Source organism: Argentina anserina, chromosome 2 (assembly GCF_933775445.1).
Source record: "Argentina anserina chromosome 2, drPotAnse1.1, whole genome shotgun sequence".
In the NCBI taxonomy this organism is placed as follows: Eukaryota; Viridiplantae; Streptophyta; class Magnoliopsida; order Rosales; family Rosaceae; genus Argentina; species Argentina anserina.
The window spans coordinates 27707304-27724083 of NC_065873.1; the positions used below are offsets into that span (position 1 = coordinate 27707304).

The window sequence follows — 16780 nt, forward strand, 5'->3', positions numbered from 1 at the left end:
GGGTTTGGTGCGGAGGGCCGCGCGGTCCTTTTGGGATAGGCGGTGTAGCCTACGGAGGGTCGGTCGGCAAGATCGCCGGTGAGGCTTGAGGAAGAGGGAGGGAGTCGGGGAGAGGTGAGAGAGAAGAGAGAGAACGAAGGAAAGAGAGAAAGAGGCGCGGGGTAAGGGTTTCCAGAAATGGAAACCCTAACTCCAAAAATTTCTATTTATACCCGTTTCTTAAATCGGAAACCAACTTCATTCGTTAATAACTTTTACGTTCGACGTCCATTTCGAACGCGTCACATATCCACTAACTCGTATCGACGAGCTCTACAACTTTCGTGAAGAAAGTTTTTGAAACCGACCGACGGAATAAAAGTCGATAAATTCGTTCGGAAACGTAACGTTTTCTTATTAAACGTTCACGGAACGTTTCCGTTCCGTTTCGTAACGTTTGCAAACAATCATATTCATTTAGACTGAAAATCATAACTTAATAGAATTCAAATTGAATCAAATACTGTAATGAAATTTAGGGTTATTACATACTCGATCACATCTCTATAGTTGAACTGAAAGATGTCTAACACTGTTTAATTTGATCTCCTTTGACACAAGTTGGGAAATTTTCGTCACAGAAAAGGTTTCCCAATTAAGAGGAGACGTACGCTGAGTTTATTCACACTTGATACATGCTATTTTACTTTCCATGTAAATTAATAGATTTTACTTTGATCAACCTGCTGTTTGTGAGTTTGTCTGTCAGTTCGACCTGAAGACTATATATATTCATATATATTCATATATATATATATATATATATATATATATTATGAAACGGTTTGACAGAAAAGAAATTCATATTAGTTTAAATGAATTGTCAGAGAACACAACCTATGAGAAGCTAACGCTTTCGATCATATTTTTGATCTTAACCAGTCACACGAACCTTGCAGTTAATCGAAAATCAAGCGTCATCCGATCCTGGCAGTTTCGTTTAGCAACTTGTCATCGAATTAAGCTTGGATGGTGGCCGGTACGTTAGTGGGATCCAGAATTCCAGGTCCCTTCCACAATCGGCCAAGTAGGTAGTTAATTTGATACTGAAGTGTTTGTTAAGTAAACTGGAGATCGTGATGTATCGCTACTATATACAATACGTGTTTACCACTATATAGATCCACATTATGCATGAGAGTTAACAAAAGTCCTGGCGCGCGATTGATAGTTCAGATTAATGCTAAACCTCTCAATCTTTCCAAAATCATAATTAACCTACTTTATAGTATAATGCAGAAAAGTTAATGTTACACTGATATATATATATATATATATATATCATATTGTTCAAAGAGATTTACAGAACAAACGACTGACTAATCAATTATAAGGCAAATACCGTGTAGCCATTTTGTAAGGCACATGTCGTTGGAGGGTGTATTTCCTCAGAAGTGTCAATTTCTGAGTTCTGAGAAGAAGAAAAAAGTGATTATAAGGTAATCGCACTTTCCACACTCTACTAGGAGATACTGATCGATTATATCAAAAATGAACTGTGAATCAAGAATCGAAAGCAAGGTTCAATTTGCCGCCGGCCACCAGATCGGTATCCAGTGCAAATACATTGCTAGGTCTTGATTGAGCAAATAGAAAACATTGATGGTTTGTTCCGCGAGCAATTAAGTTCCCGTCTACCAGCAACCACAAAGGAACGAAGCCTTTAGTTTTGTCAAACAAGAAAAGTACCAACCCTCATATATTATTCAACAAGAAGGCAAAACATGCATACGAACAAGTGGATCAAAACAAAAAGTTATGTTAACTTTCAGGGTTTTCCATAATAGTCATATATTAATCAAGGACATAGAGGAATAATTATGAGATCTCAATCACCCCTGGCAGTATCTAGGTGTATATACACAAGTAAAGATCTTAAAGAGTAAACTCTACAATTTCATATACACAGGAAAATGCAGAGGCTATGTCGATCAAAGGATCGGAGGGAGCTAGAAGCCTGAACAGAAAACACGTACGGTTCGGAGCTTCGGATTATCAGCAGCCCCTAGATTTCTTAATATGTACTTTGATCGAGGGAGACTTGGTGACGTACGTGGTATGTATTAATTGGAGACAGGAATGAAGTTTTTAATAGTGGAGTTAAGTAAGATTCTTACCTAGCTTTGATTGATAGTAAATTAGTAATGACTTAATTAGGGCTGCTTCTGAATCTTATCCCAGTTTACGTACGTGCAACACTGGATATATATTGAAAGTGTACGAGCTAGTCCTGACTCGGTCTTATTTCCATCTACCTTATTAAGTTACACATCAGCTGCATAAGCACTTAGCTTGCTAGCTAGTTAATTATATATATATATATATATATAATTTCTCAGTTGCAGACGTCCGCACCGTCTGTAAGGTGTAAATTCGGTGATTCCGGCCACCGGCGATGCGCATTGCGCCGACCAGCATAGCCGCACTCCCCTCTTCTCGGCATTCCTATATGTGTTGGCCGGAGCTGCAGTGCCGGCGTGGGCCGGTCGGAATCTCAAAATCTCCGCACGGTGCCCAAAAACTTAAAATTTCGAGATTCGCGGCCGGCCCACGCCAGCACTGCAGTTCCGGTCGGCACAGACAGGAGCACCGGGAGGAGGGGAGTGGGGCTGTGTTGGTCGGCGTCGTTGTTACCCGTCGCCCGTGGTCAGAATCGCCGAATCTGCACCGTACAAACGGTGCGGACGTCCGCAGCCAAGAAGCCATATATATATATATAAATGAAATCACCCTCATACATTTATATGAGGGGTAAATACACTAACCTTAGCCTTTCAGTATGATGCATATATTGCATGTACGTCAGCACATTTTCTCTCCTAATCTGACTAAGCTATTAAGATATTGATTCATGCAATTAATTTGATATTAACATTTGAACTGTTTCGAGTATATTTGTTTCAAACTTTACCAAACAGAGGAATTCGATGTGGATAACGTTTTAGCAAGCCAGATGAATGTACATAGATAGGTGTGTGTGTGTGTGTGTGTAAAGCTAATTATGCAAAGTAATTTTATGGTAGTTTTAGATAACATAATAATTACCTGGTCATTTTGGGCAACTCGATCACTATCCAGGAGTAATGCAAGTTGAAAATCATGTAGTAATCAGCAGTGTAATTCTAAATCAACGATTTCGTATTATTAAAACTACTAAACCTGGCCCCTTGTGTCTGAATATCCATAGTAGGTGAGAGCTTCAGAATCACACCAATTACTTTTCACACACGTACTACAGAGATACAACTTCGGGTTTGAATATAAATTCCACATTTCTTGTGCAGGGTGAACAAGCAAAAGCCCTCATCTATCGATCTCATCAAGGAGTTTCCGATCTTCTCTCGTGCAGCATATCGATCTTGATATTTTCTGAAAAACTGGTTTTCTTGAACTGTCAAACCTAATCAAAGTACGTACATGATCCTCCTCTATTTCCTCGCAAGGAAGCTAGCTAACTGGCTCCTGCAAGTTTCCAATATTTCCCCATCTAGGGTTTTATGTTCATAGAGCATGAATAGACAGCTTTATGCTTCTTCTTTTTCACCAAAATGACAAGATTTTCTTTGGTTAAGGTTCGCGATTGGTTTTCTTTTGATCTATCTGATCTATTGTTATTTTCTATCCATACAGAAACCAGTTAGTCAGATCCAAGTAGCAAACAAGCATACAGCAAGTAGCTAGCTAGCTAGCTAGAGATGAGTACAGGAGATCATGCAAATAAGGAGGACAATTTGCCACCAGGGTTTCGATTTCATCCAACAGATGAAGAACTAATCACGTATTATCTGATGAACAAGATATCAGATGCTACATTCACAGGAAGGGCAATCGCTGATGTTGATCTCAACAAGTGTGAACCATGGGAACTTCCTGGTATATATATGTATATATACTATATAGTTGGATCCAATTACTTAATTAATGATGAATTTATGAATCTATATGATGAATATTACATGCTCAGATAGTACCATCAGCTGTACGTATTCTTGTTAATCTACAGCTGCCTTTCAAACAAAACCCTAGCTGCTAAAACATCACCGATCAGATCTTTGGTTCTCAACGTACTCTTCATGTTATCTCTAGCTTCCTTAACTATACATATTTATATATAGCCCTCCTGACACTGATTTTTTTTTTTTAATTTTGGGTTCAATACTATATGGAGTTTGAGTTCTGATTTACTGTAAAAATACAAATTTAATTTAATTTATTGACATAATTTTGTTGAAATGATTAGCAAAGGCGAAAATGGGAGAGAAGGAGTGGTACTTCTTCAGCCTTCGAGATCGGAAATACCCAACCGGAGTGAGAACAAACCGAGCCACAAACACTGGTTACTGGAAGACCACAGGAAAAGACAAAGAAATCTTCAACAGTGCCACTTCTGAGTTGGTTGGGATGAAGAAAACGCTAGTTTTCTATAGAGGCCGAGCTCCCAGGGGCGAGAAATCCAACTGGGTTATGCATGAATATCGCATTCATGCCAAATCCAGCTTTAGACCTGCTAAGGTAATTCTAGCTCCTTGATTCTTAGCATACATACATATATATAGATCTTGATCTATTCACAAGCGCAGAAATGATAATGATGCGTATATATAAACATAAACAAAGATCTTAACTGTTAGTCTGACATAAATTTCTTGAAATCGGATAAGATTTTTGAGTTTCGAAACCCTGACTTGATAATTGTTAGTTCGAACCACATCGATCCGTGACTGCTTGCATACTTAACTTAAATTGTTTGTATTGATCTATCATCTATCTAACGTATTTCCTAAAATCATAAGTTGCTTACCTTGAATACTTGCATGTACGTAGTATGTATATACATCATTAGTTAGATCTGGTTTTCGGGTCTTTCATGTCAGTAATGTTGGGAACTCGGGGTTTTATGTGTGTTGATGTTCAATCCAGTATTCATGCAAGTAATAATGTAATATGCTTCCCAAAGACTATGAAATTAAAAAAAAAAGTGTGGATCAATATTGACGTTGTGTTTGATTAACAGGATGAATGGGTAGTTTGCCGAGTATTCCAGAAGAGTGCTGGTGTTAAGAAGTACCCTCCCTCAAACCAATCCTCATCTTCATCAAGAGTAGCAAATCCCTACAACATGGAATTGATAGGTCCGAGCGTTAACGTAGTACAATCACCAATAATGCACCTAGGTCATGAGCACCAGTTCCCTAACTACGGCAGAAGCTACATGACCAATGCTGATATGGCAGAGCTTTCCAGGGTCCTAAGAGGTGGTGGCATTGCTCCTGGTTCGACCAGTAGTCCTATGAACCTTCCATTACTTCAACCCCAGTTCAACTACCCTAACATCGGAGGAGGAGGCTTTACAATTTCCGGGCTCAATTTGAACCTTGGAGGGCCATCAACTCAGTCTAATTTAAGGCCAATGCCTCCATTAAATCAAGCTCATCAGGGAATGAACAATCAACAAGATGTTGCTAACTCTTCTATGATGACTAGTGCTAATGGTGCTGTTGGTCAAGATCAAGCTGGATATGGTAGCATAGACATGAACAATGGAAATGTTCCTGCAGGGAACAGGTACATGAACATGGTCGACCATTGCGTTGATCTTGATAACTACTGGCCACCGCCACCGTATTAGGGCGGTATCATATTCTCGGAGAATTCCAACACAAGATAAGTTGGACATGTTTGATGTTAGTTATAATTATGTTTCTATATAGAGATATTAATCCTGATTCCTGTATGTTAAAATTCCAAGGGCCTTGATGGGGTAAGAACTAAGAACCCAGGATAATGGGCATGTATTCGTAGCGCATTATGAATTGAGAGTTAAATTCACTACACTGCCTAGCATCGTCTTATTGCTTTATCCATTTTGCCAGGATGCATTTTGATAATGTTCTTCCATCGCGCCACTGCGTCGTTCTGATCGAGTTGCCTGTCCAATCATCAAGGTTACATTTTACCCAAACTAGTGTTACGAGTATTACCCAAAGTAGGTTTAGTTGATGCCTCAATGGAGAAGTAAGACAGCACCTCACATGCAAGCTGAACGGATCTTATGCACAGTTTGCACACCCTGCTTCACAAAATAAATAACAAATTCCTTGGCCATGGCTCTTAAATATTTGATTTCTCATAATTCTTCACAAACAGTAAAGGGAACTAAAACAACAAATGTTATAATTCACAAGGGAACGTGTGGAACACATGACACGCTTTTAGACCGAGCATCTGTAAGAATAAAAAATAAAATACAACCCCGTAGCAACATAAACACTGTCCACACTACGTGAACTCCCCCCTCCTAGATGTCATCCTAAGATAATGTCTCTACTTCGTTTAGTATGCCAGATTCTAACATATAAGCAAAAGATTTGAACACCACGAGGGCTGCATCTGACCGACAACAAAATATAGCTTCACGTATACCCCTGCCATAGCACAAACCAGCCTGCAAGCAACCAAAGAACTGACTACTGAGTTAGGTAACATAAAAGTCATTATCAAATTAGCAAGATGGAACATTCTGTTTTGGAAACTATACCGGAACCATTCCCACTTCCCAGAAAAACTAGTCTTCTGATCAAACTAGCACCATTCTACTTGTCTGGATGACCCCTCTTGGCCTTGCGACGTGAATGGTGGGAACTCCGTACAGGTTTCTTTGACTTTGTACTGCACAAAAGTTTGCAATCAGCAAGTTCATAAGGTTGGGATAGTTATAGACTTCTTTTTTACGGAAATGTCAGCCAGAAACCCAGATTAGAATAAGTAAAATAGTCTAGAAACGAACCAGAAAAGTGAGGATAAAACTCTGAACAGAATTAAGACGGGAAGAGCCAACAGGGCAGAGGCCTGCACGATTTAAAGAATTACTTGGTGTTACTTGTTAGGACGCTAACATAAAGTTTCTAAGAGAAAGTTTAGGAAGTTCCACAACACATACCGCAAACCACTCCAACTCTTTTGTAGCAAGAGGTCTTGTCAGTTCATGATTTTTCAGCGTATCTCGTACGGAAGTTTGAACCTTGAAGAAATTACGTATTAATACCATAAGCTAAAGGCTTAAGATAAGGTATATGCAATATAACTTGAAAGTAAAAACAAAAAACCAGATTCCATATCAAAACAGCATTGTAAGCAATTCTAAAGACAAAAAACAAAGAAGCACACTAAACTTGATATTTAACAAACTTGTATCGTTTAGAAGAAGTACAGTAAAAGGGCCCCCAGGTTGATGTAATCAATACTTCACTAGAGATCACAATCAGATTAGTCATATTAGGTCGATATTAACAAAACAGTTGCAAAAACAAAATGCTGCCCTGGCTGTCAAACAAGGAAAAGGAAAGGGAGATGAACATTGGACAAAAGAAGATAAACTTATGACACGTCCTACAGTCCACCTCAGAAACAACTAGCATCTAATAGTTGCATAACAAAGGGTAGGTTTTGCCAAATTGATGCTGATACCTGATGATGATATGTTGAAGCGGACTTGAGAAACTTCTCGTAGGCCTGAACTGCCTGCTTTGTATAGGGCTTCAACACCACTCTAACTTTCTCAACATGAGGTTTTGCAACAGTGGCTACCTGATCAACATATGGCTTGCTGATCTTTTTTGCCTCCTGTCACCCCAAAAATACTGTTGTCATCAACATGTAACAAAGCAGATGAACCAAAAAAAAAAAATTCAATATGAGAGAAATTTGCCTGAAAGTAGGGATCAACAAATTCTTGTGCTTTTATAACATGAGGAGCTAATGTACTTTTTGATGTCTCATAAGCTTCAATAGACTTTGTTTTTAGTGATTGCACATGAGGTTCAACAGATTCTTTCACCACCGACCACTGTTCCTTGACTGCAGGGACCCATTTCTTCAAGAGATAGGTAGGCAAAGGTATAAGGGAGGAAAGTCAAGTTTAGTAGACAAACACCATGCTATCAACATAAAAAATGAAATTATGTAAGTTAGCTTACAGTTTTAACTGCTTCCACATGGGGTTCAGCCCATTTTCCAGCTTGAGCCTTTTTCTCCAGGGCCTGACAATTACAAATAGACCTTGTCAGTTAATAAATCAAATTGATCTCCAGTCCCTACAAAGATCAAAGTCTTCAAATGGCCATTCAATTGTAATACCTTCTGAATCACCAATTCGGCAGCAGGTTTTCCATGCTCATTCCAGTGTTTCTCTACATAGGACTGCAAGTTGATATTAACTTCAACTCATCAATAAAAGCTGATCTTTCACAGTTGTTAAATTGATTGAAGTTTACCTTGCAATAGCCAAAGTGAACAGCAAGCCAATGTGGAAGCCATGCACCATGAACCTGATTGATTTCACACCATGCATCAGGGCTTGCAAACAAAACCTAATCACATTTTCTACCATACAAAGATAGAACAAGAAAGATGTATGAACCTATATAATATGAGCATATAACACTACAAGAAAATGCACATGGAATTTCAGGTGCATCAGGGTTACTTTTCATGATCAGATAAAAAAAATTTAAGTTAATCGAATAAGTTACCTAAATTACTACAGACAATTGCAAGATGAAATTATCTGCTATTTAAGATGCCTTACTAAAGATGCACGAATCAGTCATGTCTCGCATAACTGACGTACTAAAGTAAGCCAGCTTTTTCTAGAATCTCACAGAATTCTGACACACTGATAAGCTTAAAGAAAACCTTATCCTTCTAGACTCTCAAGAAATAATCCTTCTATGTTCCCAACAGACTTGTATAGAGCATAATACAACCGCATATGGTAAAACTGAAAAACAATAGTAACCTATGTAGCACCACACTTCTAAGGCTGGAGTGTCCGACACTCCTTGACACTTCCCCGACATGCCACGTGGCGCGTCAATAATATTGACTTTTTCGACATTTCCCCAATACTTTGACCAACCCGCCACATCATCATTTTAGATAAAAAAAACAGAACTAACCCAAGTTTTGTTTCAACCCCATCATTTTCTCTTTCTTCTTTCCTTAGATTTATTTCTTTTGAATTGTTATGCAATGGAATGAACTTGAATCTTTAATTTGACATTATTTCATGTGTTATATATTTCTTTTATGCATTGATAAATATATTAAATTATATATAAATTGTTGTGTCGACGCCGTATTGGAATCTAGGTTTTTTAGATTTGTCGTGTCGCACCTTGTCGGTGTTACGGTGTCGGTGCTACATAGATAGTAACTAATAAATACCTCTGTTAATGCTTTTGCTTTTAGAGTAGCCTCAAACTTTGCCTTCAACATTTCTTCCTGAAGATGCACATGGAAAATAGATTGAGGATAAGCACCATGACAACATCTAACATAATATAAACATTTAATATAGCACCTGAAAATTACCTCGGCAACTTTAAGAGCACGCTCAGTATTTCGAATTTTGGTCTTTTGTTGATCATTAGTCTTCTCAATCTGTAAAGAAGTCAAGTAACTATAAGCATCCCAGACTTTATGTTGAACAACATACTATTAGCATATTCAGTAACTCTAAAATATGCTATACATGCTCGTAATGGCATAGTAATGGATTATAATTGTTTACAATAGAGGAAACAATTGCATCGACAATTTCAGTTACAAAATAACAGAGTAAGGATGATAGTAAGTACTAATAAATTCGCACACAGACTTCTGAAGATATGGTGACCACCCAAAGAACATTTGAGTGAAAGCAACAAGTATGATTCATTATTAGCCATATCACTAGATTGATGAGCACATTCAGCAGTACATTGGCTTTCTTCTCCAACGGGAAATCAATAACTCACCTTATCTATTTTTAAGATCAAAACATCAACCTTCTTCTCCGCTTGATTGGCCCGGGCTTCCAAAGCCTCTTTCTCCTTATGTTGTGCTTCCAACTCCTTTTTAAGCTTCTCAACCTGCAGAATGGGGAGCGAACTTACAATACGGTGGTTCTCAACAGACCAGAGAGTTCAGTGGACTATATCAAACCTGTTTCTCTAATTCACCAGCGCGTGCATGAGCCTTGTCAACCTGCTTCTCAGCATCCTGCGATCCCTTTTTCTAAAGTCAACAACACAGCACGAACGACTTAAAAATCTTACCTTTTGCCACATACCAAGATACTTATTATACCAAACAATGGACTACATATTCCAATACAAAAATGCCAAACCTGGAGAGAATCAACTTCTTTCTGCAGAGCAGTGATGACATCCGAGTTCACTTTAATGATTTTATTCTTCTGCTCCACAATCTCATCCTTACTTTGCAGTTGCTTGACTTTCTCGTCTACTTCGAATTCTTCAAAAAGTCAAATTCAAACGACACAAACCATTAGCAAACAAGCACAGGCAGGTATTAAACACCATTCTCACATCAAAAATAGTAAAAATTAACTCCCACAACTTTCACCACCAACACTGATTCTTATTTAACCGGAAAATCATGATTACTCTTCAGATATACACTATCACTCTGCAAACTTACTTCTAGTAAAAAGTAACTACTACCTCTACAACTCAACCTCAAATCTCAACGCAGTTATACGAATCAAATTCCACAAACTAGCTACAGAAACTAAATTCCATAACTTCAAAACTCACAAGTAGAAAAGTAGAAGGATCTCAAGCTCTAGTATCATCACTCGGCAAGCGATAGAACCGAGGCAAATCTCACAACAGAAAAATCAAAGAATTTGAGCACAAACAAAACCCTAGAGTAGTGAAATACTAACCAAGGGAGTGGATCTTCGACTTGAGCTGATCCAACTCGATCTTCAGAGCGGAGGAATCAGCGCCGTCCGATCGGACTACTTCCAGTGGCTCACGCTCTCCGACTGAAGCGTCGGCCCTAATCTGCGAGAAAATCAGGGCCAGAAAGACTGAGAGTATCAAGAGCTTTGAGGACGCCATAGATTCGAATATCGCATCCACAAAAACTCAGAGAGAAATGCTGTGAATATATGAGTGTTTATTTGTTTTTTGGGGTTTTTGTTTATTCGAGTTTAAAATATTAATGAGCATACGAAATTAGACCAGAAAATGTTTTTTATTGCCAAAAAGAAATGGCTTTTTCCAGCGGTTCGGTTTCTCCGGCGAGTGACACGTGGTGGTCAAGTAAGGAAGGGGAGAGGTGAAGGAAGGGCGTGGATTGATGACGCGTGGCGGTTGGGTTACCTGCGTGGTTTGTGGTTCACAGATTTGGGTTGGTGGAGTAGGTGACGTTAGCGACTGCCGACTGGGCGCCGGGTAAGTGAAGGGAGGAAAGAAAAAAGAGTGTGGGAATACCGAAATAGTAGTGTGGAAATATCGAAGGGCTCGTGGGTGGGTCGTGGCTCGCTTTGGTTTAAACAAAGGCAACAACTAGCTACAAACCAAGGAGTGTATCACCTAAAATAATAATGTGTAGTTTAATGGGAGATCCGATCTAGCATAGACTTTAGTCCAAAAAGAAAAGTGGTATTTTAGACGGCCCTACGAACTTGTTAGTAAAAGTCTCCGATGAACCGTAAAAACCTATGATAAAAATAAGTAATTGCTACATAAATTATAATACAACACTAAAGAAAACAGTTAAAATGACAACGAACAATGTTGTTATGATATCCATATGATCATCAATCAAATAGATTCCAACTATCAATAGAATTGTGGTACGAGAAACCAATACATGTGTATAGAAGCTCAGTAAATAGTTAACCACATAAATGACATGGTGAAGTTAACACCTCGTTTGGTTCACGATAAGAAAAATAATTCATTTAAATAGAAAATAAATCAATTTTTATAAGAACTTTGCATTATGATGTTTTGATAACATAAGAAAATTCATCGTGAAACTTGTTAGAAAGTTTGCACAACTTTTATTTTGTGATGCTTACTTTATGCAAACTAAAATGATGAGATGCAACATATACCAAATAAAAGGAAAATCAAAACTAAGACTTATATCTTTCGTTTTCATACAAGTTAAGATGAATAATTTATATTGATGTATGATAAATGCAACCATAACTAAGTAGTTGTACAAATAATTTTATTGTGTTTGGTTATCAATTCATTGGTTACTGTCACTTGTTAAGATGTAAAGGTTGTGTGATCCGTGGATTCTTATGTTGGTTTGTGGTTTAAATTAATAAACTCATCAATTATCTTTTGTATTAAACTCATATTATGACCTAACTCTATTTGGTTTAGGTTGTTGTCTAGAGAGAAATAAAGAGAGCCGCATCTTTGGGGTTATAAAGAAGTAGCCGCAGTTTAGTGTTCTATAGAAGTTGTTTTTCTATTTGGTGTTTTCTCTTTGGTGAGTGTATTTAGGTACTATTGGGATATTGGGTTTGAGTGATAAACACCTTGTAATATCCTTTTGATATTAATGGAATCTTCTTATTGTTTCTGCCCATGGATGTAACCCTTTGATTTTGGGGTGAACCACGTAAATCTTTATTTCTATGTCTATTTATCTTTTCTCAAGTTTTTGGTACTTCATACTTGTTATGCTTCCGCACAACAAGTTGTATCAGAGCTGGTTTATGTGATCCTGGATTCAATTATGAAGTCTACTTCAGCGAAATTTGAAATTGATAAATTTAACGGGAGGAATGATTTCAACCTTTGGCGTTTGAAGATGCGAGCCTTATTAGTCCAATAAGGGTTATTGAAGGCGCTAAAAGGAGTGAATGCTTTGCCAACTACCTTGTCAGATGAATAAAAAGAAGACATGTTAGAACGAGCACATAGTGCAATTTTGTTATGTCTAGCATATGAGGTTCTACATGAAGTGACCGATGAGACGACTGCTTCTTAATTGTGGTTAAAGCTGGCAAAGTTATATATGACCAAATCCCTCACCAGTTGGTTATATTTGAAGCAGCGACTATACACTCTTCATATGTCTGAAGGTACGCTTGTTCAAAATCATATTAATGAGTTTAATAAGCTTATATCTTATTTGAAGAATATGGATGTGAAAATTGAAGATGAAGATCAGGTTTTGATATTGCTATGCTCTTTGCCTCATTCTTTTGAGAATTTTGTTGACACCATGTTGTATGGAAGAGAGGCTATCTCTTTAGAAGATGTCAAAGCAACTTTGAGTTTTAGATAATTGAAGAAAAAAGTGTCAGAGAACTTGAATGATAATCAAGAACTTAGTTTGACAGTTCGAGGTAGAGAAGAAGAAAAATTCTAAGTCTAAGTCTCGAAAGGGTAAATGCAACTATTGTCATAAAGAAAGTCATTTGAAACTTGAATGTCCTAAACTCAAAGAGATAGGTGAGTCTTCTGAAAATTATGGTGATAATGTGAATTATGTGGATGACGAATCTACTTTTAATTTTGCCTTATTTGCTGGTGATTGTTCCATTGATGGTTGGTTACTTGATTCGGTTTGCTCGCACCATATGTGCTTTAATCGAGATTAGTTTTACACTTAGCATTCTTATTAATGGAAATTTGGTATATACGGGAGATGATTTTCCTAATGAAGTTATGGGTATTGGATCAATTCGAATTAAGATGCATAATGGAATTATCAGAACTTTGACAAAGGTTAAACATGTCCCAGATATGAAAAATAATTTGATTTCTTTGGGTACTCTTAACTCACAAGGCTATGAGTTTTCGTCAAAAGGTGGAGTTTTAAGAGTTAGTAAAGATTATGTTGTTGTGATATTGGGAAAGTTGATTTGCCATAAGCTCTACTTACTTCAGGGTAGCACTATTGTTGGTGCTCCATCAGTTGCCTTTTCATCAAATCTATATTCAGATATTAGTACAAGTGTACTTATTGAGGGCCAACTTGATCGGTTATATGAAGATATGATAGTGAAACACCACACTATTTTGAAGACACCACGTATGAGAAGTGCAAAACGTATTTGTGGATCCCTCTTAGGGAAAGTGTTTTACATGCTTTCTAATTTGAATAAGTCTACGAACTTTGGTGCTGGATCTGGTAATTCCTGCTATTTGGTTAATTGTTCTCCATCGACTACATTTTGTTTGAAGATTCCAATTAAGGCATGGTTTGATACTCATGCTAATTATTTTGATATTAGTTGTCCTGTTGGCAATGGTCTAAATATCGGTTATCGGCATCGTATCGGTTTTGTAAAATAAGGATATAACGGGGATATATCGAGATATATCGGATTATATCGGATTTATCGTTTTTTGTTAATTTTTAATTTAAATTTAAAATATTTATAAACATATACTTCAAAATATTCAAAATATACCAACTAATATTAACTACTAAGTACTAATTGAACAAAAATAGGTGCACAAAAAATAGATTGAGATATTGATTATGCATTCATCCATTATAAATTCTCTCATCATCAGAATCAAAGTCAAAATCATCTTCTCCATTATCTTCATCCTCATATTTTGAGATAAAATCATATTCATAAATCACCTTCTGTCTATTTGCGTTGAAATTCCTCAAAATGACATCGTCTCCTTAAAAAAAATCACAAAAAAAAGTAACAAGAAAAAAAGTCACCAAAAAAAAAAGTCAACGAAAAAAAATTATCGAAAAAAATCATCGAAAAAAAAGTCCACGAAAAAAAAAGTCCACCAAAAAAAAAGTCAACCGAAAAAAAAAGTCAAACAAAAAATCCACCGATATATCGCATGTTGACCCGATATTTTGAGTTGACCGATATATTAAGGCGATATGGCATTTATCCTATCGGTTTCTAAATATCACCGATATATCGCCGATATATCCCGATATTTAGAACACTGCCTGCTGGTACTCATGTGAGTGACGGTGAACTTAACTGGAGGACAAAATTGAGATTCTATGGATTTGTATTTGGGGTGAATAATTATGGTTTGTGGTGTGTTCGGTCTAAGTCACATAAATTTGTGATCAACCAGTTTATGAACTTTGAAGAGTATGTCATGTTATTTGAAAAACAATCTATTAATGTAGGTTATGACCACGGTGTTACTAAGCAGGTAGAGCTTGTTCAAGCTTTAAGGAAAATGTCTGACTACACTTTCATTCAGTCTGGCCAGGAGGTGCTTGTTTTTGTTAGTGATATTGAAGAGAAGCAAATTTGGCTCTACAATTTTGCTTTGTGGGAAGAAATTCAATCTCTTCGTTGGAATTATTTATTTTGATCAAGCTAGTTCATGTTTGCAAGTTCAAGCTTGGCTTGAGCTTGATTGCTATATGCAATTAGTACCATTCGGGGTTTGATGGAGGAAAATTTGGGAGGAGATTTTTACTTTGGAGACTTTGATTAATTTAAGCCAAGGTGGAGATTGTTGGTTTGTGGTTTAAATTAATAGGCCAGTCAATTATCTTTTGTATTAAGCCCATATTATGACCTAACCCCATTTGGTTTAGGTTGTTGTCTAGCAATATAAATACATGCTTTACCAGCAGTATTGTAGAGAGAAATAAAGAGAGCCACTTCTTTGGGGTTATATAGAAATAACCGCAGTTTAGGGTTTTATAGAAGTTGTTCGTCTATTTGGTGTTACACTTGGGACTTGGTATCTCATACGATCAAATTTAGTGGAGCTCCCATTTGAATTTGGGTCACAAGATTTGGACTTGGATTGATGCTTGTGGTCAAGGTAGAGCTATTCGGATCGTGAGACAATTGGTGATGACTCGAATCACGCCAAGGTGGAGTTTGTTGGAAATTGATTGGCTTAAATTTGAGTCATTTGGAATCCCACATTGGAAAATATGAAGAGTCATCATTGAGTTATATGGATTGATACCATACACACTAATGTCGAGGCATTTTGTGAAAAATCTCATACCCGAACTCTACCGAGTGGCTAAAGTGGAGGGAATATCGATATTATTGGATCCATGTGTGTGATATGTTGGCCGCTTCCGCACAACATCTTACTCAACAAACACGATAAGAAGACAAATACGTGGCATGCATATCACATGACATGCTACCACCATATATCGCGTTAACTTATCATTTGATTCACCATTATGAAACAAAAGACATGGTATGAAACAACATACGAACTTGAAATGACATAAAACACTTGTGATCGAATATGTATTGTCTAGTTGGGTGTCTGGCTCAACTTAGGTTCAAATCACGAAATTATTAAAGTGGCTATACACTCTGCGTAATATATAACATAGAAAATATATAGTTTTGAGTTATGACTCTTCTCACTTAAACATATTATTAATCAACATATAATTACATCTTTTCACTATTAGATGCCCCAGGAAAGAGGGCATATAGCCCGAGTTGTGAATACAGGCTAGAGAAGTTTGCCATAATCGTATGCGAAAACGTCACACCATATGAGAAGTCCAAGTCCAACTTGGTGTGCCTAATTGCATAGAAACTTCTTACCCTAAAAACATTTATATGAACAAGGCTCACGTCGGTCTATTTGGTAGGCCTCGAATAATTATCAGCTTTTTCAAAATCAACGACGATCGAAAATTCAACACCGGCCGTTCCAATTTCCAAATTGAGGCGGTTAGCTTAGCGCCACGTTTTACAATGCCCTCGTTTAAATTTCCGTTTTAGCGTTTACACTGCCTTATGCTCCCTACCCCACGCTAACCTCACCTGTAGCTGCACGGAGCCAGCCCGTCCGAAGGTGACACGTAATTATTTTAAATTTAAATGCAGGTGGTTCATTTCTCTAATTGGTATAGTCCGAGGCTTACGCACGACCCATTTTTCACCGTCAGGTCCGGTGGAGGCGGCCAAAAACGACAGCAGGAAAAAGCGAAAGAT

General features: G+C 37.4%; 2 protein-coding genes across 3 annotated transcripts; one reads left to right on the forward strand and one right to left on the reverse strand.

Moving 5' to 3' along the window:
* The first annotated feature begins 3545 nt into the window (after nt 1–3545).
* LOC126783359 (protein CUP-SHAPED COTYLEDON 1) lies at nt 3546–5873 on the forward strand. The gene is made up of 3 exons (XM_050508816.1): nt 3546–3912; nt 4280–4551; nt 5054–5873. Exons 1-3 carry the CDS (start codon nt 3735–3737, stop codon nt 5666–5668), a joined length of 1065 nt encoding a protein of 354 aa, XP_050364773.1. The 5' UTR covers nt 3546–3734; the 3' UTR covers nt 5669–5873.
* Nucleotides 5874–6137: 264 nt separating this feature from the next.
* Nucleotides 6138–11008, reverse strand: LOC126782287 (golgin IMH1-like). Of its 2 annotated transcripts, none has more exons than XM_050507502.1 (15): nt 10769–11008; nt 10208–10335; nt 10024–10095; nt 9837–9950; nt 9412–9480; nt 9265–9321; nt 8313–8366; nt 8176–8238; nt 8016–8078; nt 7748–7912; nt 7507–7662; nt 6980–7060; nt 6827–6888; nt 6578–6708; nt 6138–6484 (listed from the first exon to the last, which is right to left on the reverse strand). In XM_050507502.1, the coding sequence occupies exons 1-14, from the start codon at nt 10944–10946 to the stop codon at nt 6633–6635; spliced, it is 1338 nt and encodes a 445-aa protein (XP_050363459.1). In that variant the 5' UTR covers nt 10947–11008; the 3' UTR covers nt 6138–6484; nt 6578–6632. The 2 variants fall into 2 exon arrangements, with proteins under 2 accessions (XP_050363459.1, XP_050363460.1); XM_050507503.1 differs by having other exon boundaries at nt 6138–6502.
* Between the last annotated feature and the right edge of the window lie 5772 nt (nt 11009–16780).